The sequence below is a fragment of the Sus scrofa genome, chromosome 4 (genome assembly GCF_054392235.1).
Source record: "Sus scrofa isolate SSC_HxYL_T2T_F1_AM1 chromosome 4, Sscrofa_HxYL_maternal_Yorkshire_Landrace_v2.0, whole genome shotgun sequence".
Lineage (NCBI taxonomy): Eukaryota > Metazoa > Chordata > Mammalia > Artiodactyla > Suidae > Sus > Sus scrofa.
The window spans coordinates 114,921,819-114,949,012 of NC_139386.1; the positions used below are offsets into that span (position 1 = coordinate 114,921,819).

Genomic DNA, 27,194 nt, shown 5'->3' on the forward strand with positions numbered 1-27,194 from the left:
ACAGGGTGAGAGTGTACCCTCCTCTCTCCATTAGGCACTGCAGGCAGAAACACGGGAGAGCTGATTCTGGGAAGAATTCTCACCCTTTGCGGGCTTCCGCCAGTTTTCCCGGGACCCATCTGCAGGCTCTAAAGCAAGTGGGATGTCTCGGCAGGTCTCATCCTGGCCACCAGAAGCTGTAGAAGAAGAAAAATAATTTTCCCTCTACTTTTTATAGTAAGTGCTTGCCTGCGATCCCTTTTTCTTTTCTTCTCTTTTTCCCATGGCTTCACCTGCATCATGTGGAAGTTCTCTGGCTATGGGTTAAATTGGAGCTGCAACTGAGGCCACAGCCACAGCCATGGCAACACGGGATCTGAGCCACATCTGTGACCTACTTTGCAGCTTGCGGCAACGTCAGATCCTTAACCCACTGATCAAGGCCAGGGATCAAAGCCGCATCCTCATGGATACTAGTCTGGTTCTTAACCCACTGAGCACAACAAAACTGTTGGGCACCTCATGAATGGCTAAAAGTTCTCCACTGCGGCCACTGTAATTCAAGATTATCTTTGGTAAATTTAGCTTACTTATTCACTTTTAAAATGTTACTTACCTGAAGCCTCACTCAGGACCAGTCCAGTTTAAGTTGGGCCCAGCCTGACCCTGATCCAGTCTGATTTTTAAGTTGGACCCAGGCTGACTCCAGGTGGTTTCTGGATTCAGCCCAGAAAAAGAAATGCTCAAATAAATTCTGACTATTCACAGAAACTGTGGAGCTGAGATGTGAGGGACTTGTCCACCCACCCAGAGGCATCGAGAAAGCAGCGAGTCCCAGGAACTCAGCGGGTACCTATGTCTGGCTGCTCGGGGTCTCCTTCCTTTGTTCCCTCTCCTGACACCAAAACTGTTCAAAGACAAATTGAAGCATATTGAAACTTTTAAGAGTTTATTTAGGAGTTCCTGCTGTGGTACAGCAGAAACGAATCTGGCTGGTATCCATGAGGACGTGGGTTCGCTCCCTGGCCTCATTCAGTGGGTCGGGGATCAGGCATTGTTGTGAGCTGTGGTATAGGTTGCAGATGAGGCTTGGATCCCGTGTTTCTGTAGCTGTGGTGTAGGCCAGCAGCTGTAGCTCCGATTTGACCCCTAGTCTGGGAATTCCATATGCTTCAAGTGCAGCCCTAAAAAGCAAAAAAAAAAAAAAAAAAAAAAAAAAAAGGAGTTTGAGCAAAAATTGATCTCATGAAACTGGGCAGTGTCAAACTGTAAGATGTTAGGAGCCCTCCACCGACTAGGGTTCCGGGAGAGGCTTTTACGGTGAGAAGGAGAAGCGAGGCCAGGAAGTTAGTGATGGGCTCCACGCCTGGCTGGCTGTGACGGTCATCCCCGGGTTGCCACTGCCTAAGCCTGTTTCCAGTGTGGTTTGCTTACTTAGGCTGCCATGGCAGTAGAGCCACCTCAGGGTGATGGCCTCCGGGATGAATTAACCATAGTTACCCGCAGGATTTTCTACTTGGTTTTCTCCGCAGCTTGTTTTTGAGATGATGGTGGAAAAGTCTCCCTGCTGGGTTAGGGTGGAGGGAGGATCTGGGAGGAGGTCAAATCACAGTCTTTCCTCCTCCCCTCAGGAAGTAAAGTCCACTGGCAGGAGCGCCTACATTGGCTCTCACTCTGGGCTCTTACAGTGCTTGCTTGTTTTCACAGTGGAGCAGAATGTAATGCCTTAGAAAAACAGCAACATTCTGGAAAATTGTATCATTTATTTTTCTTCCCAGATTGCCTCAAGACTGTGGGGGACTCCCTTGCTGAACACCGCATCAAAGGTAGGATGAAAACAGGGCTGTGAAGTGGGGTTAGTTCTCCATATTGTTTTGATTCAGATTTTTGTTTGTCTTTTTAGGGCCACACCCACAGCATATGGAAGTTCCAGGCTAGGGGTCTAATCAGAGCTGTAGCCGCCAGCCTACGCCACAGCCACAGCAACACTGGATCCTTCACCCACTGAGGAAGGCCAGGGATTGAACCCGCAACCTCATGGTTCCTAGTCAGATTCATTAACCACTGAGCCACGACAGGGACTCCCTAGTTCTCCATAATGTTTTGAAGGACCGGCCTCTTGCCCTGCTTGGCCTGCTCACCAGACAGACGGCCATGCCACACATCTGGCCAGCAGATTCTCCTTTCCCGGAAGAAACAGCCTACCTGCCAACCTGCCAGTGGCAAATAAGGATGCTGCCCACCTCCCGAACATTTACACTCTTGCTATTTCTCTCTGTATGCACTCACACACACACACACATGCACGCACATACGCACAACTTCTTTATCTTACGGAACCACTTGTGAGAAGTGGGTAGACGCTATGACAACTCACTCCTGAATACGTCTGAGCACACATCTCCTAATAACAAACACATCCTCTACTATCCCGTCCTCATTCACTTTCCCAACTCAGCTTCCAAAGTGCTATCCGACTGTTTTTTGTTTGTTTGTTTTTTCTGGTCTCAGATACATTCAAGGAACTGTCAGTGCAATTTGCTATTTATCCCTTAGAATATTCTCATTTTAGCAAGGGCTGTGAAAGGGGATCTCCAGACCCAAAGTTCCCCATCCCCTTTTCATTTCTCTAAAGGCAAGAGTTTACCCAGAGGACCAGAGGGTGGTGCAGAGCTTGTCGTAGGATCTGGCTTGCAGACCTGGGGGAGGACAGTGCGAGGAGCGGCCACCCCACAGCCAGTGAGGTCAGGCTTTGTGGTTAACTCCTCGGCAAGTCCTGCCTGAAATGAACTTTACGGTCATCTTTCAGAGGCCATTCAAACTGGTGGAAGAGAGATTTCTGCGGTGGCTTTGATGTCCCTCACATCACAGCTTTTATCTTTTTCTCACCTCTCCCATGGTTCTGCCTGAATCATCATTATGGAATAAACAGGGATAAGGGAACATTCTAGCTGGGCAGACTTTATATGTAACTAAGGACACACTCCAAGAGAACTCTCAAAGCCCTGGGCACTTGCCAGGGGAAGCCAGGCAGCAGACCATAAAACTGCCCCCAGTGATACAAAGTCATGCTTGTCTTTTTGAGGTTGAGATCAGAGTCTATAAACAATTTTAGAAATGAGAAGAAATCATCTATTTTTAAAGATGAGGGCTGAAAAAAATTACAGTACAAGTAGTATACTACAGTGGAACAGAAGTTTTAAAGTTCACTTCAGTTTGTCAACTGAATCCACTGTCTTGGATTTGTCACAGGGATCTTCTGCCTTTAACACAAACGAAGCATCATGCTGAAGAGGGAGAAGGTCCGACGTTACACGAAACCCCTGGATGGAGGCTGGGGATGGATGGTTGTGTTTCATTTCTTCCTGGTGAGGATTTACTTCCCTTCCCTCCTGCCTGAAAGAGCCTCTCTGGAGAAAGGCTCTGGGCAGCCTAACAACAAGATCACTTGACATTTGTATGGAAAGGGGGTCAGAGCGAGGCCAGGAGTTGCTGATGAACCCAAGAGAGATGTTAAAACGTCCTCCTTGAGTGAAAGCAGCATTTCCATCCAGTCTCCTTACTATCCCTTAAACCTCCAGAAAGCTCCAGCCACCACAGCAGCTCGGCCCTGGCTGCATGGCAGTTAGGACTGGGGAGCAGTTATCCATTTAGCCAGCCCAGAAGTAGCTCTGGGAAGTGCTAAAAGGTGCTTCTGCAGGGGGTTCCCCAGTTCAGCCCAGCATAGACTTAACACTGCTGGCAGCAACCTCCTTCTCTCCCAGAAAGTAGGGACTTTTCTTCTGTTCTGCCTGCTGTCTCCTTCCCAGCCCAGCCCCACCAACCACAACATATGCTCGAGTTAGGCCCAAGGAATATTTCTACTATGGCTGGAAAGGGAGAGAAGGATGTGGATTCTGAAACTGAAGCCTGATTTTTCTCTTCCATCTCTAAGCAAATGGACTTAGCACTCTTCTTTTTTTTTTCTTTCTAGGGCCGCACCCACAGCATATGGAGGCTCCCAGGCTAGGGGTCCAATTGGAGCTGTAGCCGCTGGCCTACGCCACAGCCACAGCAGATCCGAGCTGCATCTGCAACCTACACCACAGCTCACGGCAACACCAGATCCTTAACCCACTGAGCGAGGCCGGGGATCGAACCCACAACCTCATGGTTCCTAGTCGGATTCATTAACCACTGAGCCACAAGGGGAACTCCCGGCACTCTTCTTTCAGTAACTTCTTTCCCACATCCTCCCAGAAGCTCTTGGGGTTGTTACTTGAGACAGTGGTGATGTGAAATCAGCATGCTCTTTTGGATGGGAACTGCCGAATATCCTAAAGGACGCTGCAGAGTGGCACTAGGTCCACAGTTCCCCTTAGGTGTCCCCAAGTAAGGTATGTTACCTGGAGATGTACTCACAAAGACACCCCTTCCCTCCAGCCCAGCCCGACAGCTGGACACTCCCAGGGAGGGGAGTACAGGTCCTGGTGACTACCAGCAACCTGCAGCCCACACCCCCACCCCCTAGGGCAGAGGATGGGGGAGGGGCAGAGGTCCTCAGCCAGGATTTAGGTAAGACAAAACTCCTAACCAGAGGACTATTTGTTAAACATTAGCTTCATTACCAAAGAATGTGCAATCTTTTTTATTCCCCCCTCCCAGAAATATTACTAATAACGAAACTAAGGATGTCCTGAGTCTGAGCCTTCCCATGGCTGGGCCACCTCCCCACGTCACAGGCTCTGCAGAGCTGGCGTTGGTGGCAAGGCTCGATAATTCTCCCACCTTTCTTCTCAAGAACCATCCCCCCTTCCCTGCATTCTCCCCTGAGGATAGGAAGTTATTTGATCAGTTTAGTTACTGGTAAGAAAAGTTGTCTAATAACCAAATTAGTACACATCCCACTTTTTTTGGGTTGTGATACTTATAAAAGCACAAAAGAATAGCATTTTGGGTCTTCAAAATGGTAATAGTTAACCCAGGCTAATCACCCACAGTGGTAATGTGGGTACTTAGATGATGGAGCTTTTGTGTCTGCATGAGTTACAAGTCTACTTTTCTACTACAGATGAGTTCCTGAAAAGGTGAATGAAAAACCCAATAACGACATGCCCTTCAGGAGCTCCCCTTTAAAAAAAAATGGCTCATTCTGAAGTTCTCATCATGGCTAGGTGGTATTGAACCCAACTGTTATCCATGAAGACGAGGGTCTGATCCCTGGTCTCACTCAGTAGGTTAAGGATCCAGCATTGCCATGAGCTGTGCTGTAGGTCAAAGATTCGACTCGCATCCCACATTGCTGTGGCTCTGATATAGTCTGGCAGCTACAGCTGATTGGACCCCTAGCATGGGAACCTCCATAGGCCATGGGTGCAGCAAAAAATATGTTTTTCAGGAGTTCCCATTGTGGCTCAGCAGGTTAAGAACCTGACACAGTGTCTGTGAGGATGCAGGTTCAATCCCTGGCCTTGCTCAGTGGGTTAAGGATCCGGTGTTGCTGTGAGCTGTGGTGCGGGTCGCAGATGTAGCTTGGATCTGGCATTGCTGTGGCTCTGGTGTAGGCCAGCAGCTGCAGCTCTGATTCAACTTCTAGCCTGGGAACCTCCATATGCCACAGGTACAGCCTTAAAAAGAAGAAAAAAATAATTAAAAAAAGGACCCATTCTAACTTCCCATACTTTATAACTCCACATTTGCATGACTATTTTCTGTAGTCGGCCTGTCTCCCTGAAGCGAATGTTCTGTGAACCATGTTTGTGTGCTCACCACTGTAAGCCCCGCCCCCAGTATACAGTGTGGAACATAGCAGGCACTCAATAAATACCTGCTGGTGGATGGGTGGATGTAGACCTGTAAGAGTGGAGACTAACCAAATGTTAGGGAGAGAGGGAGCTGTGCAGTCCTGGGATGTGAGCTTGGGCAACTTGGAAGGTGATGTATGCCCTTCAATGAGCAGGAGCACAGAAGAAGGGGAGAGAGCCTGAAGATGGCTTGGATGGTTTAACTTTGGACACTGGGTCTGAGAAGCTTGTGACATACGCAGTATTATGTTCAAAGTCTATGTGCATGCAGAGCATGGGATTTGCCTACTGACATCTGCAAGTCAGCAGCATGCACAGTGGTTGTACTAAGTGTTTATGTAGTGAAGTCACCAGGAGGGAGATGAGCAACTGGGAGAAAATTGATGCCTAGGGGACAGGTGGAGGGCAGTTCACAGAGGAAGCTGAGATGTGATCAGAGAAGTTAGTGGCAAACCAGCAATGCAGAGTCACAGAATCCAAGGAGGAAATGTCCAGGAGAAGCAGCAGACGTGCAGAGAGGGCAGAGATGAGAGAATGACAAGCTATTCGCTTAGCAACAAGGAAGTCTCTGACAACCTTGATAAGAGCCATACTGGGGAGCAGTGGGATGAGAGGAAGCAGTGTTAACCCAATAGACTACCCTTTAAAGAAGTTTGTGAAAGTCGAGACGAGCTGGGGGGGCCCTGAGAGGGACTAGGGTAGAATGAAGTTATTAAACAGTAATTTCTGACAAAGCCTGATGCTCTGCATTCGAAAAGGGCCGCTGTGGCTGGACCCAGCCCCCTTTCCAAAAAGAGTATTCTAAATCAAATGATCTGGTGAGGGGGGGCTTACCATGGGAGTAGGGATGGTAGGAAGGCAGGCTCTTAATGGTAAAAATGACATAAAGGGGCTGGAGGACTTCTAAGGGCTTTTATTTGGGGATGAGCCCATTGACAATGTCTGATGTGTACTTCGTAACAGGACTGAGACCCGTCAACCTTGCTTCAAAGCATGGGATGAAAGAGTATAATACAGACTTATCTAGCCTGCTTAATTAACTAAGGGACAGTCTAGACCTTGGGAAAAAGATTTTTTAGTATCCTGTCAAAAGAGAAACAAGGTTGGAAGATTGCAAGTTGAGGGAGAGAGGCAGGATAGATACAAAGGCTGTGTCCTCGGCCTTCTAGATAGACACAGTGGAAGGCTCAGATGCAGCTGCAGGTCATACCCATTTACCGCGGCTGCGCCCAGTCATCAAGGAAAGACCAGAGAGGAAAGGTTCGGAACCGGGAGGACCGGTAACTAGCCAAATTCCAGGGGCTGAGGAATAGAGGCCGCATCCTGCAGATGCCAGCACAGAACCCATGTCCACAGAAAAGGAAGCATGTTTTACAGAATGAGGCCTCACTGTAGCATTCCTTGTTTCTGAGAGGGCTCAATCACTGTTCTGCATTTTGAACTGAAAGAAACAAGGCTGGTTCATTTAAGGTTCATGTGTATTCTCTAGCCTCATGTACCGGTAAGAGGCACCTTTGAGGAGAATTATGATTACGAAGTGCCTGATAAAATGTTTTTTTCATTTTTTAATATACAGCCCTGGTATTCACAGCATTGTTCATGCGAAGTAAGTAAAGTCTTATAGTTTCGATCAAATCAGAATGGGGAAAATACATTAAGGGACTTCCTCCTTGCCACCCCAACTTCTGCAACCTTGGAGCACCACAAATGACAAGAAATAACACTGGTCTGAAATAAGAGTCTAGCACTGGAGATGGAGGGAACAGTCTTGGTTATTTTATTGAGCGGGTAGGGGCTGACAGAAGGAGGTTCCTGAGTGGAGGCAGGTCTCTGACTTCAGTGAGTGGGTGGAAGACACCCATTTCATTTCAAGAGAAAAGCAAAGGAAGAGTGGACATGGGTTAAGGGAAAGATGAGTTTCGTTTTGGATAACTTACCTTGATTTAGAAAGATATAGTAGACACAATATGAGTCTGGAGCTCTTGGGAAAGCAGAATGGTTACACAAGAGAATGAAATCATAGTTGAGTTTGACTATTAATGCTGACTATTACCAGTTTTCTCAGTCTTCTCAGTTCTAGAGCTGATGACGTTTCCTTTATCTCCACTTCACCAAAGAGGAAGCGTTACTTCTGCAGTTTGCCCAAGGTCACATCCCTAGGAAGAAGCAGAGCCAGGATTCTGACTGCAGATCAGTGCCTATAACTACATGAGTTCAAGGGTGACAATTAAAACCTTGAAAGTTAATGACTGTCCATAGGGCAGGTTTAAAGTGAGATGAATGCAGAAGCACATGGAGAAATATTTACCAGGTGGACAGAGAAAGTGGAGTCAGGGAAAAGGAACCTACAATCTGTGGTCCTTCCATAAGGCACATCCAGCTTGAAAGCAGAGAAACTGAAACACCAAGGTCACTGAAAACAAGGGCCACTAGAAAGTCCCTGGAGATGAGCGAGTACATGTGGCTCCAGGGCTTTGAATGACTGCAGAACCTGCCTAGGCCTCCCTTTCAGTCCCCCCACCTCCCAACCTTGCACCTCCTCCCTGCCCCCATTCTAATCAGAACGCCAAGAAACAAATGCTAATACTCCACTGAAAGAAAACCAGACTTCAAAGGGGGAGCTCCCCCTAGCGGAGGGAAGGTGGTGTGGGCAAGGAGTGTTAGGTGGGACCCTTACCCCAACCACAAGGTGACCATAATCCTTCGTCATTACCCTTGCTGTCCAGGCATAAATTAACTGTGCTGCTTTTCACTCTCAGCGTTACATCTGGATGATAAATTATATGGCTGCCCTACGTATATACCAGGTGAGGGCAGGTACTCAGCTCAAAAGCAGAGTTAAAGCAAAGCAAAGCTAACCTGAGAACAGATAGGAACAATTTTGGGGGGCCAACACACATCTATTACAAAGGTAACTGGAATTGGCTGTTTTTAATAGATGCTATTGTAACAGGTCGGCATAGTGGTTGGTCTGGAGTCAGACTATCTGGGTTCAGGTCTTAGTTCCAGCGCCTTTATCTTGAGCAACTTTTAAGCTCTCTAAATCTCAACTTCCTGAACTAATACAGTATATAGCCTTGTAATGAGGATTAAGTGACATGCTTTCAGGTGGTGTTTAGACACTCTAACCACCCCATAAAATATAAAATGTTATAAAGAAGAACCAGCAAGCAAAGAGTTCCCCCAGTGGCTCGGCGATAATGAATCTGACTAGTATCCATGAGGATGTGGGTTTGATCCCTGGCCTCGCTCAGTGAGTTAAGAATCGGTGTTGCTGTGGCTGTGGTGTAGACCAGCAGCTGCAGCTCCAATTGGACCCCTTGCTTGGGGATTTTCATATGCTGTATGTGTGGCACTAAAAAAAAGAGGAACCAGCAATCGAACTGGTAAATACTGGTGGGCCAGAGCTACACAGGCTCCAGCACCTATGACCTCCTCTGTAACAGCTTACTCACCACCTGGTTTGTATCTTTGGTCCTCTTTAATGCAGGTCAATGTGTTTGTGATGGGGATGACCAAGACTTTTGCAATCTTCTTTGTGGTTTTTCAAGAAGAGTTTGAAGGCACCTCTGAGCAAATTGGTTGGATTGGATCAATCATGTCGTCACTTCGTTTTTCTGCAGGTATAAAGCTTGCTGTCCAAGAAGGACTACTACAGGCAACAAATCCAAGAAGACTCATTTGTCAGTCATTTAAGACTGAAGCGTTGCTACAACTCGGCTCATTTATTAATCTGTAAAGCTGAGAAAAGTAGGGATTGCAGTGTTCAGCCTCCATTTGACTTGGCAAAACTGGAAAAATTAGGGTTCAAACAAATAAAGTTGAAGAATCCAACTATTTAATTCTATGATTCAATTTTCATGCCTTGTTTCTTTCAACGGTGTCTTAATATAGGCTTAGTGAGCCAGTCTAACAAAAACAGAACCAATTCCTCTTCCCCTAGTTCTAGATGGAGTTACAATATGGTAGAGTAGATTAATAATTGAACTTTCTTAGTCATAGGTCACCATATGCAACCTTTTTTTGCGGAGGTTTTATGCATTTTCAGTAAGCTTCCCTTCCAAACATGCTTATTTACAATTTTCTTTAAAACAAACAAAAAGCAACAAAAGTTTCTTTTTCCAAAAAGCAAAATAGTGTGGGGCTGGGAATATTAAGAAACCCAATAGAGACATCTTTTTCAGGGATAGTAGAGTCCTCTTATTTTCCTCTAGTTGCTCATTTAAATCCCACACCAGAAGGGATGCCAGAACACATTTAACTAGTATTTGTTTCTTTTCCCAAGGTCCCCTAGCTGCCATTATTTACGACATAATTGGAGCGAAAACTGCCTCAATTTTGGGGGCTCTCCTTGTGACTGGTGGATATCTGATCAGCAGCCAGGCCACAAGCATTCCCTTCCTCTGTGTGACTATGGGATTTTTACCTGGTGAGTCCGATGTAAAATTAAGACTTTAAAAGAGGGAACTAGGGATATGCCTTTTTACTGTCCATGAGTACAAAAGGCCTACTTCTATCATCTCAGGTCCAGGAGAATATCTCACCTGGTACCAAGCCGCTTAATGTGAAGGTAATTCCAAGCTTTGTTTTTCTTTTAGGTTTGGGTTCTGCTTTCTTGTACCAAACGGCTACTGTGGTAACTACAAAATACTTCAAAAAACGATTAGCTTTTGCTACAGCGATTGCCCGTTCGGGGATGGGACTGACGTTTTTGTTAGCACCCTTTACAAAAGTCCTGTTAGATCGCTATGACTGGACAGGTGAGTCGTTCTAAGTTTCTCAACTGTCAAGCCCGCCAGACTTAATAATGTTCAGCTTTCTCCCTTGGACTCCAGAAAACATGCCCCTCTTCCTCAGAGAATACCCAGCAAAAGAGGGCCTCGACGACTTGCAGGCTTTGCCAGCCCAAAAGGCAACCCAGAGTTCACCAAAGGGTTCAAGTCTAAGAGGATGGAGGGCAATCTGTGTGGTGGGGGAACTAGCTTGCAGGGAAAGCCACACTCCTGGGTGAACAAGGACCCCCTCCTCAAAGCATTCTCCTCCCTCACCAAAGCATTCGCTTTTCAAATTTTCCTTTAAGAAAACAACCTGCGGTTAAAAAAAGAGTCCCCTCTGGAGCTCCTGTCATGGCGCAGCAGAAACGAAGCCAACTAGGAACCATGAAGTTGCGGGCTCGATCCCTGGTCTCGCTCAGCAGGTCAAGGATCCAGCACTGTTGTGAGCCGTGATGTAGGTCGCAGACACAGCTTAGATCTGGCGTTGCTGTGGCTGTGGTGTAGGCCGGCAGCTATAACTCCAATTACACTCCTAGCCTGGGAACCTCCAGATGCCATGGGTGGATACGGCCCTAAAAAGACAAAAAGACAAAAAAAAACAAAAAACAAAAAACAAACTCTCCTCTGGAGTTCCTGCTGTGGCTCAGCTACTTAAGGATCTGGCATTGTCTCTGCAGTGGCTTGGGGTTAAGACAAGAATTTGATCGTGGCCAGTGCAGTGGGTTAAAGATCAGGCATTGCCATACCTGTGGCACCATGGGTCAGGAGGGCTGCAGGTCAGATTTGATCCATGGCCAGGGAATCTCCATACCCCATGGGTGAGGCCCCCCAAAAGTTTCCTCATCAGATTCACTAAAATAGATGGGAAAAAACTGCATAAAAAGAGGGCTATGTTCCTTAATACTTCATCTTTTATATACTGTCAACTGTAAATTTTCAAATAAAAACCATTCACTCCACAATGTTCTTCATACCTGGTATAAAACATCTGGATTAAAATAATCTCAAATTATTGGGAAAAAAGCTATTATATGTACATATATATGAATATATGTCTTTTTCTATCCACAAAGCAGTTTTGTTGAATCGTTCCTTTCCTAACAAAAAACTACCACTAGTCTCATGGTGAAAAGGACTGGCTGGTGAATCCGTAAGATAAGACAGCAGAACCTAGGGCCAATTCCATCTCTAGAAGCAACACAGTTTTGGTCAGGACATGCTAAGTCAAGCAACTGCTCAGCTTCAAAGGCAACACCGTCATCTGTCTTCTTTCAAGGAAACTCAAAATGTCAAGGAAATTTAAAGAGATGAAAGGCTATCTCTTGTTTCCAAGTGATTCCCATCACCTGATTCTATATTTTCTATACGTAAATCTACACCCTCACTTCAAAATATTTAAAACACACTGTAATTTTCTAACATTGAAATATGACTCCCCTCCCCCCAGACCCCTTTCCCTTTAGCACAAATAACTCTCCTTCCGAACCAACCTACTGGCGCAGCGTTCTGGTTTTCTACCTCCAAAGGACTTCTTGTTTTCATAAGGATATAGCAGTGTGTACAACTAACGGTTAAGTCAACAGATTTAAATACGTTTGGCTAAATTCAAGGACGAAGCAGTGTTTTCAGGAATTACTGCCCTACAACTGAATATTTAGTGGTGGGGCCTCTTCTGAGCCTAAGAATACAGAATATCGTGAGAGAGGTAGTTTTTAACTTCACATCTCAATTCCTGTCTCCTATTTAGGTACCCTTGTATTATTTGGAGCTATCGCATTGCATTTGGTGCCTTCTAGTATGCTCTTAAGACCCACGGATATCAAAAGCAAGCACGATTCTGACGTAAAGGATAAAGGTAGCAGTTTGTCTCCAAGTGGCCCAGAGGCAGCACACGGGAGAGAAACATCGTGCTGCAGTGAGAGTCAAGAGTCTACCAGGGGAGACAGTACTATGCAGAAGGCTGGACAACCTGATGCACGGTTCACAGTCTCACAAAACCACAATGAAGAGTTCAACAAAGGACCTAACAGCAACAGACTAATCCTAAGAACTAATGAAGAAAATTATGAGAAAGAGGCTATTTCATGGAGGTGCAAACAAAAGCTCTTCTATATTTCTCTTCTTAAGAATCCTTTCTTCTACATATTTACATGGTCTCTTCTCCTCAGTCAGCTGGCCTATTTCATCCCTACCTTTCACCTGGTAGCCAGAGCCAAAACCCTGGGGATCGACATGATGGATGCATCCTACCTCGTTTCTATAGCTGGTAAGAAAGTCTATTTCAACCTTACCCTTAAAAGAAAAAAGAAACTTAATTTTACCAAAAAAACGTATTAAATTTTATTCAAAAGCCAACCCCCCCGCCTTTTTAAAGGAGTTATGGGAGGGCCAGAAAAGCATGGTGAGTACAGCAAGCCTTTCCCTCCAGATCTGGCACTGCGCTGTGCATAGAGGCGCTCCCCACCAGACAATGGACTCTAAACCAAGTCTTCCTGATTTTCCTATGACAGCATCTGGCAGAGTAGACACGAAGTATTACTGGACAGTGAACTTGAGAAAACTGGTGCTCAGTGGCAATAGACATTCTAGGTAACAACAACAACAAAAAATTCTAGGTAGGCAGCACAGTGCAAAAGTTTAAATGACTGGTTCTGGAGCTAGACTTTCCAGGTTGAAGTTTGGTTTTGTTTTGTTTTTGTCTTTCTAGGGTGGTACCCACAGCATATGGAGGTTCCCAGGCTAGGGGTTGAGTAGGAGCTGTAGCTACTGGCCTACACCACAGCCACAGCAACACCATATCTGATCCGCATCTGTGATCTACACAACAGCTCACAGCAAGGCTGGATCCTTAACCCACTGAGTGAGGCCAGGGATCAAATCTGTGGCCTCACAGATAATTAGTCAGATTTGTTCCTGCTGAGCCATGACTCGAACTCCCCGGGTTCAAGTTTTGCTCTTTATTTCCTCACTGTGTGACCTTGGGCAAGTTACTTGCCTTTTCTACATCTCCATTTCCTCATCTGTAATAGAGGGAAAGTAGCACCTACTCTGACAAGGTCATTCGGATGAAGCAGGAATGCAGAGTTGAAGTAAGCACGTAGAGTTTAGAACATTCCCTGGACTATCGTATGCATTCAATAATGTTCTAGTAACATATGTTGTTAAGTATTTTTCCTCTTGAACTCACACTAAGACAGATAAATATGCCTATCAAGGCTAGGCACTAATGGATTAGCGGATATTTAACATACACTAGATGAATAAAAACAATCATTTTATTTGAGTACTTATTAAACAAGTATGAAACAGAATGCTTGATCCAGAAGACATGGTTTCTCTCAGCTGACAAAACAAGGAGCCTAAACAAAATGAAAAGGAGTGAAATGGTTTGCTCTATCTCAAAATCCTCAGTAGTAGCTCAAGATTAGCCTTCCTCTTGCTAATTTCTTGAAAAGCCTACGTACCAAGCCCTTAGAATGCTGCACCCTGTTTCCAACTACAGTGACAGTGGTTCAGTCAAATAAAGCTTGTGTACACAAGCTAAAGACACCTAAGATAAATGGATTTTTTTTTCACTCGAATGCCTGACAGTATCCATTTATTTGTCTTTTTGCCATTTCTTCGCCCGTTCCCACGGCATATGGAGATTCCCAGGCTGGGGTCTAATGGGAGCTGTAGCCACCAGCCTATGCCAGAGCCACAGCAACTCGGGATCCAAGCCTCATCTGCAACCTACACCACAGCTCACGGCAACGCCGGATCCTTAACCCACTGAGCAAGGCCAGGGATCGAACCCGCAACCTCACGGTTTCTAGTTGGATTTGTTAACCACTGCACCACGACGGGAACTCCATGACAGTATCCATTTAGATCAGATTAGGACCAAAGAACACAGTCTCAGTACCTCTCCTAGGAAATAACTATAAAAATAGATATAGGAAATGGCAGTATGCATTTTTTTATTCCTTTTTGTAGAGCAATTTATGTTTGAACCATAGGAAGAATCTGGAATATAAAACAAATGCAGCTCTTGGTGAAAATCTTTCAGTATTTAGCAGCTATATTAACTTACAATAAAGGGTGACAATGTTGTGATATGAAACTGAATGGAAAATGTTACTCCTAAATTTTATTTAAGATTTTATTTATACCATAGCTCCAATGTTAGAAACGTGATCTCCCATTTCCAGACTTCCTCCATATTTTCAGCTTAAACATAATAACCTTTGGTGGAGGATTTAATTACTGAAACCTCATCTGCAATGAGAAAGAATCACAGTATTTTATTTCAACGTAAGACTTTATCATTTACACTGCAATCTTTCACCGTATGATGTCCCCCAGGACACTGTAGCTCTACTGTCTTTAAGAAACCCCGCTTCCTTACCTGCTGACCTACTGAGCCCAGGGACCTTTGTAACCAGGTATTCCCAGTTAGGTGGTATGAGCTTTCCAATCACAATCAGAGAAAAATACCTGCTGCTCCTCTACTAACTCTGGAGGAACCTTTTCAGTATTTTATTAGAGGTGTTTAGAATAGGTGAGAGAATGATAGAATCTACTGACAGACAAATGAAACCATTTTTTCTTCTATGTCCTAGTTTCAGGATAAAGTCATATTATTTAGGAAAAGATGACTTAGGTATTTACGTTTTTCAAAGGGGCTAGGAAAGTGGAATTTGGATTTCATAAGACCTCTCCAATACGTTTCAGGTATCATTGAGTCAGTCGGTCAGCTTGTCTCTGGATGGGTTGCTGATCAAAACTGGATCGCCAAGTATCATTACCACAAGTCTTACCTCATCCTCTGCGGCATCATTAACCTGCTTGCTCCTTTAGCCACCACATTTCCACTACTTATGACCTATACCATCTTCTTTGCCATTTTCTCCGGTGGTTACCTGGCATTGATACTTCCTGTACTGGTAAGTAGACATACGCATTAATGCTCTCACAACATTTAGTAAAAGTATTAATAGTAATCTCCCCAGAAGAGAATACATATTTTGTATTAATTTTATAATTAGGACTTCTTGCTGTGGTGCAGTGGGATTGGTGGCGTCTCTAGTGCACTGGGACACAGGTTCAATCCCATGTCTGGCACAGTGGGTTAAGGATCTGGCATTGCCATAGCTACAGTGTAGGTTGCAAATGCAGCTTGGATCTGATCCCCGGCCTGGGAACTCTGCAAGGCAGCCAAATAAATAAATAAACTTAAGAATTTTATAATTAAAAAAAAAATGAAACCCAGGCTTCAGGAACCCTGTAGCTATATCCTATCCAGCTATTCATCTTACCTTGTAGGGAGGGATGAGAAGATTATCCACATGGGACAGGAGAGAAGTACAATCAAAATAGGCATCAGAAGGATCCCATTTTGCATTATCAGTCACCCAGGCTAGGGTTCTGTTCATTTCTCTTCCACTCCACAAATTCCTTCCGTTCTAAGACACAATCTTGGAAGAATTCCCCGAGAGAAAAGGGGATTCCTGACCAGTGCTGACTTCTTTCTTGTTGGGAGAAGTTCTGTATACTTTAGTAAGAACACTCAATTTTCAACTCCTCTCCACTTCTACCCCAAACTGACAAAGTCCTAGACCCAAATGGAGCTGAAATAGTTACACAAATACTTCTGGGTTCTTCTTGGAACCCCACGAGTTCTTTAAACTAGGTTCCAAATGCACTGGAATAAAATCCCCAGGAAACTTCTGGCCTGACATTAACATTAGCCTAAGTGCTACAGGATATTTTATGAGGCTTAAGCAAATATCAAACTTTCTAAAGCTGAAATCAACTTCTTGTGGTATCTGACTTCTTATAAACCAGTAGCTGACACTCAGCCACAGGTGGATTCAAGAATACTATGGTCAGTTCCAACTGTAAATACCATATCCTAGTAGAGGAAGTATCCCTGAACCAACTAAAAGATTTTTTAAAAGAAACAAAAATAAATGCTCTTTCCTTACTACTAAAAACAGTCTGCCCAGGGAAATTATGTTCCCTATTTGCCACCTCTTTCATAATATCAGGGTAAAAGGCCATTCAAATCACCTCAGAAGTCAACTGTTCAAAGTTTAAGATGACACAAACAGTAGCTGCCCTTTTGCAGGTGTAGGTCTCTGCAGAATTTCACCTTCGACATGGCTAACACTGGATCCTAATCCCTACAGGTTGATCTCTCCGGGAATTTTATGGTACACAGATTTGTGGGTTTTGCCTCTTTCTTTGCTGGGATGGCTGTTCTTTCTGGACCACCTCTGGCAGGTAACAGCTCAACCAATTTGAGCAAACTTCAATAGCCATGAAAGGAAAGGCTGTTCCATGATTAATGGTAACATGCAATGACAATTATCAGGATAAAAGAAACTGATGATTATCTCTGCTGTTCCTATACCAACTCTCACACTGCTTCACTAGTCCAGGACAATCTGAGGGTCAATTCAGCAGATGTGCACAAGGCAGATTCTATAATTCTCTTGGGAGTCTTACAGCAGGGATTATATATGTATATCTACTTATTGGAGGAGAAAATCAGAGTTTTATCAGATTCCCAAAGATCTATGATGGTTAAAAAACAAACAAACAAACCCACTAACATCACTGTAGAATAAGCTTAACAGCTGCAGGCTTGACCCCTTTATTCTTCAGATGTGCTATATACATCTTGGACTAAAGGCCAGGATCTGTGTGAAGAGGATATGCGGGGCCACTGGTGTACATTAAATACATGCACAGTAAAACTTAGGGCAGTTCTGATTTTTAAGTTAACTTTAAGACTGAAGCATTGTTTTACATTCACTTTTTACTTAATGGGACATTTTGTGCTTGCTGAACACTTAATCTAAGACTATTAAGAGTGACTACTCACAAATATTTTCAGGAAACAGACTTAAGTTTCAGTATCTTACACTACAGAATTACAAATGACACAGCATTTCCAATCATGTACAAAAAGGTATTCAGCCTAAAACTTACTTTTGCTTCCCTTAGTTCTGAAGGGAGGCTGAGAAAGGGTCTGATCTTGCCCCACCAAAATTTTTTTAAACAAAGTTTTATATTAGGTTTACATCACTATAAACTTCAAATATCAAAGGAAAAAGTATAAAAGCTTAATAAAAGAAATTATTACTGAAGGGGAAAAATGTACAATTACTTGAGGCTCAATTCTGATGCATCTATCTAAAGGAAAAAATTATACAAACATAAAAGTAACTCCTTATTTGCATTTATGAACATACCTCTTTCCATGAAGTCTAACTTAGCCTATTCTTCATAACTGGAAAGCAGGCTAGAATTTTAAAGTCAAGCCCAGAAGTGTTACACAGGGAGACAGGTTAGAGGGGACCAAGCAGCAGCAAAGCTCCTCCCTGGCTAGCGCCCAGGTCAGTGACATACAGGAAAGTGAGTTCAAACACAATTTGCTCATGCATTTTTTTCAATCTTCACTCTTCTTCACTGTCCCAATAATGCCTTTGAACGTCTGGCCAAAAGTGTAGGGAAGCAACAAATACCAGGGCACTGAATATCTTAGTCAAATGATAAAGGCAAGTAACAAAACTACATCACGTTTAGAGAGACATGTATACAACTCTGTATACAACTTTAAATGTTTACAGAGTTCAATGTATGAGGAGACTAGACAAGTTCCGTGAGGAGTATTACTTAAAAGGAAAAAGCTAGAGATGTGTGTATGGGTCTTCAAACCAATTCGTTGGGTCATCTTAAAAAAATATGTATTTCTTTAATAAAAAAGGACCACAGAGCAGATTAGAAATCAGTGTATCACTTTATTGTGAAACTTATTCCTTTCACTGCACACATACCTATGTATAATAAAATATATGTGACGTAAAATACATTTCTTGCTGTCAGTGAGTCAAAAAAAGTTACAAGCCTTTTACGATCCAATGTTCACAATACCCAGCACCATGCGAGGATGAGGAGGAAGCTCACGGTGGAATTTTTACCTGCTAACTCGGAGAATATTATTTAGGCAATCATAAATGTTGTAAGTGCTACCAAAAAGTCATCAAAGGAAGTGAAAAGGCTGTTGCTGAAAGCTCAAGTACATAGATTTTTAGTCTGGGAATTCCTCAGAGAATCTTAAATAAGATTATGATAATTAATATATAATTCAGTTAATCTTCCTTCTCTATACCATAATCCTCACTGATTACAATGTTATGCTAGGCATCTTGTTGAGGAGACTTCAGGAAAGCCTTCACTCCTCTGGGAAATGACAAAAGGGATTTACAAAGGCCATCAGATTTGTTCCTAACTTCTAACTCCAGCAGCAACTACCAAAGAAACATCAGAAATACTGATTTACATACCCACTCATCACTCAAGTATGGGCAGTTACATTATTATCTTTAACTAAATCAAAAGGCTTACTAGTTATAAAATATTAAATTCTAAACCAAGCTTAGATCTTCAGAATTGTATGAGATCCTCACTTTTTACTTACCTAGATTTGTTATTACCAAAGTGCAAAAGTTGAAATTCCTATAAAAGATTACAGGCATTTTAAATTAGGAATCTAGCAAACCATAAAACGTTTCACAATTAATCCTCAAAAGACTAGTTAAAAATGGTACATGAACAATAATTGTCTCCTTCCTGTATGGAAATGAAAAAGAAAAACAAGTTAGTCCTATAAAGCATATTTTAATAATTCAAGGAAAGGAAATAAAAGTAAATAAAGTATATGAGCAAGAAAATTATTTATATACCTTTTGTAACTGAAATATAGTAGCAATAAAATTCTTTATCAGATCTTGGCTGAAACCAACTGATAGGGATCAAAATAAATAAAAGTTTAAAAATTAACTATCCTCCCCTCCACAAACAAGTGACTGCCCTGCCCAGTCCACCTAACAGCCCCTCCTATTCTTTCCAACACGCAGTGACAAATTCAATTTCAGTTAGTAACATGGCCTTCTTCAAACTGGATCAGTTTCAGGGTAGTTCTAGGTTTCCTAACCTAGGGTGGTCAGTAGACTCAAATGTAGGCCAAATGTCATTATTTATCCAAAGCTAAAGGCTGTTTTTCATGGTAGATGGCATCCAGAACTATATACTGATCCCAAGACGGAAAAGCCTTGGAAGTGGAAAAATTAAAAATACTGATATTTTTAAAACTTAAGGGGAGTTCCCGTCGTGGCGCAGTGGTTAACGAATCCGACTAGGAACCATGAGGTTGCGGGTTCGGTCCCTGCCCTTGCTCAGTGGGTTAACGATCCGGCGTTGCCGTGAGCTGTGGTGTAGGTTGCAGACGCGGCTCGGATCCTGCGTTGCTGTGGCTCTGGCGTAGGCCGGGGGCTACAGCTCCGATTTGACCCCTAGCCTGGGAACCTCCATATGCCGCGGAGGCGGCCCAAAGAAATAGCAAAAAGACAAAAACAAATAAATAAATAAAAATAAAAATAAAACTTAATACATATTTCTAGTAGACCACTATTAACAAAGGTACACCTGTAGAAAGCAATATAAATAAAAAATAGTGCCTTGGGCAAAAAAAAAGGCAAGTATATGATCATATTCTCCAATGTACAAAACAGATTTAAGGCACTTACGTGAAATTTCTAATCTTGTACCCAAGGAATTTGACATGTGAGCTCCAAATGCTAAGGGTTCAGTTCCATTTATAAATAAAACCACCAACAGCCTATAAAACAAAACCAAAGGCAGTTCCCCTCTCCTCCACATAACCCCCCATTCCCAACTGATGAATCCACATTTTATGCCAATATATAATTTTACATTTAAATCAATCACAAATCTGAAAACTCTCTTAAAACACAATAATTTTGTTTTCACCACCAAAAATTTACTTTTTATCCATAGAGTTGATCCACCTTACCCATTTAATACTCCCTCCTGCCCCTTCCCCCCCAATAACCACTATAATGTTCTCTGTATCTACATGTTTGTTTGGTTTGTTATAAATCAGTATTCATTCAATAATTATCAAGCAACTTATTAGGACAGAACTCTGCTAGCTGCTTCATAGGGCAGAGAAGACAAAAGTTATTCATTCGATGCTCTTTCATACCTTATTGGATCATGGCATAGCACTCATTATTCTGTTAGGCACACACACTGCCAGGGCTTAAAACTAAGGACAACAGTCTAGAACCTTAAAACTGAGAAGTGTTAGAATTTGTATTCTTCTTCTACTTCATTTGTTGAAAACTTGGTTGAGGGGAGTTCCCATCGTGGCTCAGCAGAAATGAACCTAACTAGTGTCCATGAGATGCGAATTCGATCTCTGGCCTCACTCAGTGGGTTAAGGATCTGGCGTTGCTGTAAGCTGTGGTGTTCGGCTCAGATCCCACATTGCTGTGGCTGTGGTGTTGGCTGGTGTCGGCAGCTCTGATTTGACCCCTAGCCTAGGAACTTCCATATGCCACATCTGCAGCTCTTAAAAAAAAAAGGGGGGGGGGAGAGAAAAAGAAAAAAGAAAATTTGGTTGAGTCACTGTAATCCAGGTCTCCATCTTACCTTTAAATGAAAGTATCCTAAGCTTTGGTATAATAAAAATCACCTTAAAATATATTGAAGCTTCACTCCATCAAGCAGGTATTTCACAAAAGTAATTTACCTAGTTCCTAAAGAAGTTACACCCCTCTCTTTTGCTATTATTTGTCAACCTCACAATTCATCAGAAACACCAGGGAGCAAAACTGGTAATTTTGCACTAACTCTTTATCTGTGTTTTATAAGAAAAGACAATGGCTAAAATGGAAACTCATCCAAGCTCGTCTCTGTCCCATTAATACAGCCAAGTTCATCCCCTCGTGAAATGGCAGATCATTTCCTATCTCTATCCCATCCTTACTTCAGACACACTATTAAATAAATATTCCACCCAGTCCTCACTCCACCTTTTATCAACCATACCCTCTGTAGTTTTATCAGTCATCTTGGCCTATCGATTGAGAATTTCTCTATGGCCTGAAATTTTATTTGGGAAACAAACACACAAACAAAACAACTCAACCACTGGTCTGCTGTAATCCATTTTGGAGGTTGAGGGTCAGTGGGGGACAAATGAGGAGGCAGGGCAAAGTGCTCTATCCTTTAAATTCTGAGGAATATTGTACCCTGAAGAGACAAAAGGAAACAATGTAAATCATGTATTTATCCAGTATTATTAGGATTAGTGACTCCCTCCAAAAACAGCAAAAATAAATTCCAAATAGTTCTCTATTGTGGTTTTAAAAAAGGAGAGGGGAGGTGGTCTTTCCTTTGCAAATATATTCCTTTGCAAGGACAAGGAATCAGTTTTCAAAATCCTAACACAGACCACAATCATCTTAATAAAACTTACAACACAGAGCCAATATTTAAAGCACTACCAGTGATTCTTATGGCAAATTTCTATCACGGGCCTTTGAGAGAGCTCCTATCTTAAAAGGCACTGAGGTTTATATTTGTTAAACTAAGTTTCCCAAGATTATAAGAAATACTTGTTTAATACACCCAAAGTAAAATGACAAGGCTGCTAATAGCCAGGCAGTGGCTCCAGAAATGCAAGAGGATCACTGTGTCTGAACAAACTGGAAGTCTGCCACTAGGCTGCAGCTCAACAGCTAGAAGCTCTGGTTCAACACTGGCCAGTCACTTACAGAATTCTCAGCAACTAATCTGAACTACTATGAAGGAACTTTGGAATTAACAGCCTTCTGGGGGTATTTCAAGTCTTACTCTTAGATCTTCTTGCCCAGAGCAAGAGTTACAGCCATAAATATAAGGAAATAATTTAGACAATTTTATCATATACATAAGCATTAACTGGGGGTCACCCGGGAGGAAGTATGCTTAGGAAGCCAATGAATTTACACAATTAACACGCACCTCAAGTGAATCTGAAGCAGGTGCTCTGGAGACACTGAGGAAATGCTTAGGGGGGATTTCAACCTAAGAATCCATCTGTACCAGCAGCCAGTGTGCCCCTCAGAGTGTTGGCTATGTACAGAATCCCCATCATGGAGCGGAGGCTCAGGTGCACACACACTTTCCTGGATTGTTGCTGCTATTCTCTGCCACTCACAATACTGCTGCTATAACCACAAAGGAACCCAGTCTTTTGAATGTCAACTTGTGTGTATTTCCATTTAAAAACGATTAGAATACAGTGGTTTCTGAATTACCAACAATAATTTCTTTTAAAAATATAAACTCGGAGTTTCCGTCGTGGCTCAGTGGTTAACGAATCCGACTAGGAACCATGAGGTTGCGGGTTTGATCCCTGGCCTTGCTCAGTGCGTTAAGGATCCGGCGTTGCCGTGAGTGATGGTGTAGGTTGCAGATGTGGCTCGGATCCCACATTGCTGTGGCTCTGGTGTAGGCCGGCAGCTATAGCTCCGATTCGACCCCTAGCCTGGGAACCTCCATATGCCGTGGAAGTGGCCCAAGAAATAGCAAAAAGACAAGGGGAAAAAAAAAAAAGAAAATGAAAAAGAAAAAAAATATATATACACACACTCTACACTGTTTAGGGTTGAAAGTGCATTTGGATAAAGCTTTTTCATGCTATTACCAAAAAAGCACAGCTATCTAATAAAATCAGATCAAGTATACAATATTCTGTATGGCTAATTATTCCAACCAAACAGAGATGTTTAGCTATGAATTTAATTTCCCTAGTAGTCACTTCCAAGCTTAATTATGAAGCTAACACTTTCATAGGGCAATTAATCAATAATAATACAGTCCTGCATCCTACATTTCCCTTCATATTTGCTATCATAAATAGCATCCTAAAAGCAAATAATCAACTGCATATTATTATCAGACTGAATAGCAATTAGATCTCAGAGACGTAATTTTAAAATATACTAATCTTTCAATTATCAAGCATGAATGGAGAAACAGATTTAAAACAAATTATTTCATTAAACTTTACATGGAAATACATGTAAACAGTTCTTCTTCCCTTTTTTTTTTGTCTTTTTAGAGCCATACCCACAGCATATGGAAGTTCCCAGTCTAGGGGTCAAATGGGAGCTACAGCTGCCGGCCTACACCACAGCTCACGGAAATGCCAGATTCTTAACTCACTGAACAAGGCCAGGGATTGAACCCTCATCCTCATGCATACTAGTCTGGTTCGTTACCACTAAGCCACCAGGGGAACTCCAGAGACAGCTCTAAAGTATGCTAAACAACTCCTTGCCCTGGTAAGACAATATATTAAATACAATTTAATATTCAATGTTTCAGAAACAACATTCTGACTTTAACCATGTTTACATGAAATGAAAAGTTTACAAGCCGTTTTCTCTTAAACTGTTAGTCCCTCTGGGATTTATAAAACAAGTCATTTTCACTATTTTTAGCTTTACTCTCCTGACCTCTTGGCAGCACTATCTGTCGTCTTATCCAAGAACTTCTAGTCTTTTCCTAGAGTATTACTTCCAACACCCCATCATATAACTCACAGGTTCTGTAGATACTGGTAAACTGCTGTACTGGTGGGACTAAGGCAAGAATGACAAAGGATAAGAGGAGATGCTGCTGCTTTCCACAGTTCCCCCTTTATAGAAATTCTAGAAGAACTGATAGATTGGCCACCCGTTTCTCAGATAGCGAAAAGGTCAATCACAGCAACATGATACAAAGACTCGTCCCAGTTGGTCTATTTTGCTTAACTCCAAGAAATATTTAATTGAGATCACTGATCAAATAAAGTTTCAATAAGTAAAAGCAACTTAAAGTTATCTGAATTTAAATAAAACATTCCATTCATTCATTACGTTAAGGAAACAAAAAGTTAATGAAGCAAGCAAACAAACAAAATTATAAGTCTCTATCAGAGCCAAGTCAGAGAACAAAGAGGACAGGAGATAAAGACAGACATGATCAGACCACAAAAAAAAAAAGTATACTCTACATATCCAGTGAGAAATTATGTTCCAAATTATGACACAATCTAAGTTCCATGTGGGCAGATATTTTCATCTATTTTGGGCCATGGGTATATCCCTAGTACCCAGAACTGTGCTGACATAGCACCACAACTTTTTGAATAAATTATCAGAATGCAGCCTTAAAAAAAAAAAAAAAACACCACAGCCATGACTTAAGGTTTTTGAGGATTTTAAATATAAAAACTTATAAAAGCCATATTGTAAGTTTTCATCTACAAACATAATATGCATACAATAATCTAGAAAAGACTGTAGACCCCTAAAGGCTCTGAGCCATTTTTAGGCAGTCTGAGGTCAAAATTATTTTCTTTTTTTTTTTTTTTTTTTTTTTTTTTTGTCTTTTGTCTTTTGTCTTTTTTTTCTTTCTTTTTTTTTTGTTGTTGTTGTTGTTGTTGTTATTGTTGCTATTTCTTGGGCCGCTCCCGCGGCACATGGAGGTTCCCAGGCTAGGGGTCGAATCGGAGCCCTAGCCACCGGCCCACGCCAGAGCCACAGCAACGCGGGATCCGAGCCGCGTCTGCAACCCACACCACAGCCCACGGCAACGCCGGATCGCCAACCCACCGAGCAAGGGCAGGGATCGAACCCGCAACCCCATGGTTCCTAGTCGGACTCGCCAACCACTGCGCCACGACGGGAACTCCCAAAATTATTTTCATAATAATACTAAGACATTATCTGCCATTTTTAACAGGGCTGACTTTTGCAACAACATTTACACACTGGAGCCTTGACAAATATACCCTTTGCCACTACAGACTGAAATTTTTTTAAATAACGCCTTTCACCTGAGAGGTTCTAGCATGTGCCATTAGCCAAATGACTGCTGAGGACCCTCCCAATTCTTGCTTTAAAAGAGCATTTTGATTTCAGGGGAAATTATAGTCACCGTCTAACCCACTTGGCCTTTTCATTTGCTCTCACAGCTTCCTGACCTATCCCTTCATCCTTATCCCGGGTGAAATTTGTAGGGTTAATACCTAACTCTCCACTAAATGATACAGTTTATGAGAGCAGGACTCACGTCTATTTGGCTCATTACTGCATCCTCAACACCTAGCACATAGCTGGGAACACAGCAAGTACTGAAATGTTTGTTCAGTGAAGGAAAACGTAATAATCAGTTCTCACTTTTTTCTTTGGAAAGTAGCAGTAATTCACAACTTCCTTCTTTGTAAGAATAGTGGCCTTTTCTAATAAGAGTCACCATAAAATGAAATGGTATGTGTCCCTAATTTCTCCGACTTCCATTGCAAGACTGGAGATGAGCTCTGGGTCCAAAATTACTTTTTCCCCACAGCTTTAGACCCCTAACTCAGACGGAACTGATTAACTTCATCAATAGAAAATAAGACGGGTAACAAGCAGCCTAACTTTCTGGTGGGTCACAACAGACTGGTAAGTACAAGAGGCTCTCCTTCCTTAAAGGAAGGGTTCATGGTGAGAATTCCTGATGGAAAGGTATGCATCACTAACAGAAACCCTGCCTTCCTTACAGGCTGGTTACATGATTATACCCAGACATACACTGGCTCCTTCTACCTCTCGGGCGCATGCTATCTACTCTCTTCAGTGTCCTTTTTCTTTGTGCCACTGGCTGAGCAATGGAGAAACAGAAAGAGAGAGGACTGCAATCAAGTGAGCGCTTAACAAAAGAAAATCTAAACTAATAAGTCACTGAAAACAGAAGCATGGAAGTAAAGTTCCCTCATTTGTAAAATGAGAGTGTAAACCATTTTGCTTTAGCATTCTGAGGAATGTGTAACTGGCAGGAAATCAGTGAAAACAACTGCTTTAGATATTAATGAAAATCAGAATGTACTATAATAATAAATTAACCAAACTCTCAATTGTGTCCTGGTAATTCAGTCACTAAAATACGTGAAGATGGAAAACATTTCCTTGAATTTAAAGCAGCATTAAACAGAGCCACCGAACTCTGGAATCTGAATATTAAAACGCTGTTTAGCGACTGGCATGGTGTACACCCTCCCCAAATAGTTGATCTTTGCTTATTAATTAGAGGTAATATTTGTTTTCATTATTATGTTTATTAAGTTTTCTAAAATAAACATGTATTGCTATGTAATAAAAAATAACTGCAAAAAAACCAAACAACAAACCTTTATTCAAGATCATTTAGATCCCATCTATCTAAACAATGTTGTTTTTCCACTACATCTAATTATTTAAAACGTTCAAGCTAAATATCTGGACACGTCTTTAGAACTACAATTCTATATGAATATAAAGTTGAATAGGTAGGTGGCTCTTTTTTTTTTTCTTTTTTTGATTTTATGGCCACCCCTGCAGCATATGGAAGTTTCTGGGCCAGGGACTGAATCTGAGCTGCTGCTGCAACCTGTGCCACAGCTGAGGCAATGCTGGATCCTTTAAGCCACTGTGACAGGCCAGGGATCGAACCCACACCTCCACAGGGACCTGAGCTGCTGCAATTGGATTCTTAAGCCACTGTGCCACAGTGGGAACTCCCAAATCAATGGCTCTTAATGAGACATAAACTAAAAGATGGGTTTTTTTTGTTTTTGTTTTTGTTTTTAGGGCCATACCTGCAGCATATGGACATTTCCAGGTCAGGGGTCAAATTGGAACTGTAGGCGCTAGCCTACACCCCAGTCACAGCAACATGGGATCCAAGCCACATCTACAAACTATATCACAGCTTATGGCAATGCCAGATCCTTAACACACTGAGCAAGGCC

General features: G+C 42.4%; 3 protein-coding genes across 10 annotated transcripts in view; 1 reads left to right on the top strand and 2 right to left on the bottom strand.

Moving 5' to 3' along the window:
• Positions 1-221, bottom strand: part of PROK1 (prokineticin 1) — a 48,980-nt gene extending 48,759 nt beyond the window's left edge. Inside the window, exon 1 of the mRNA XM_085020604.1 lies at positions 84-221. Coding sequence (XP_084876730.1) covers positions 84-119 — 36 coding nt within the window. The 5' untranslated portion in view covers positions 120-221. The remainder of the gene's footprint in view (positions 1-83) is intronic.
• On the top strand, positions 35-26,321 carry SLC16A4 (solute carrier family 16 member 4). 8 transcript variants are annotated; one of them, XM_085023697.1, is made up of 10 exons: positions 35-216; positions 1,758-1,805; positions 3,232-3,347; positions 9,253-9,385; positions 10,048-10,191; positions 10,361-10,522; positions 12,285-12,803; positions 15,251-15,462; positions 16,708-16,801; positions 25,970-26,321. In XM_085023697.1, the coding sequence occupies exons 3-10, from the start codon at positions 3,264-3,266 to the stop codon at positions 26,119-26,121; spliced, it is 1,500 nt and encodes a 499-aa protein (XP_084879823.1). In that variant the 5' UTR covers positions 35-216; positions 1,758-1,805; positions 3,232-3,263; the 3' UTR covers positions 26,122-26,321. The 8 variants fall into 8 exon arrangements, with proteins under 8 accessions (XP_084879823.1, XP_084879824.1, XP_005663630.1 ...); XM_005663573.4 differs by lacking the exon at positions 35-216 and having other exon boundaries at positions 1,644-1,805; positions 12,285-12,627; positions 12,706-12,803; XM_085023698.1 differs by lacking the exon at positions 3,232-3,347 and having other exon boundaries at positions 92-216.
• Positions 7,517-27,194, bottom strand: part of RBM15 (RNA binding motif protein 15) — a 41,524-nt gene continuing 21,846 nt past the window's right edge. Inside the window, exon 4 of the transcript XR_014844569.1 lies at positions 7,517-7,918. The gene's annotated coding sequence lies outside the window, so the exon portion shown is untranslated. The remainder of the gene's footprint in view (positions 7,919-27,194) is intronic.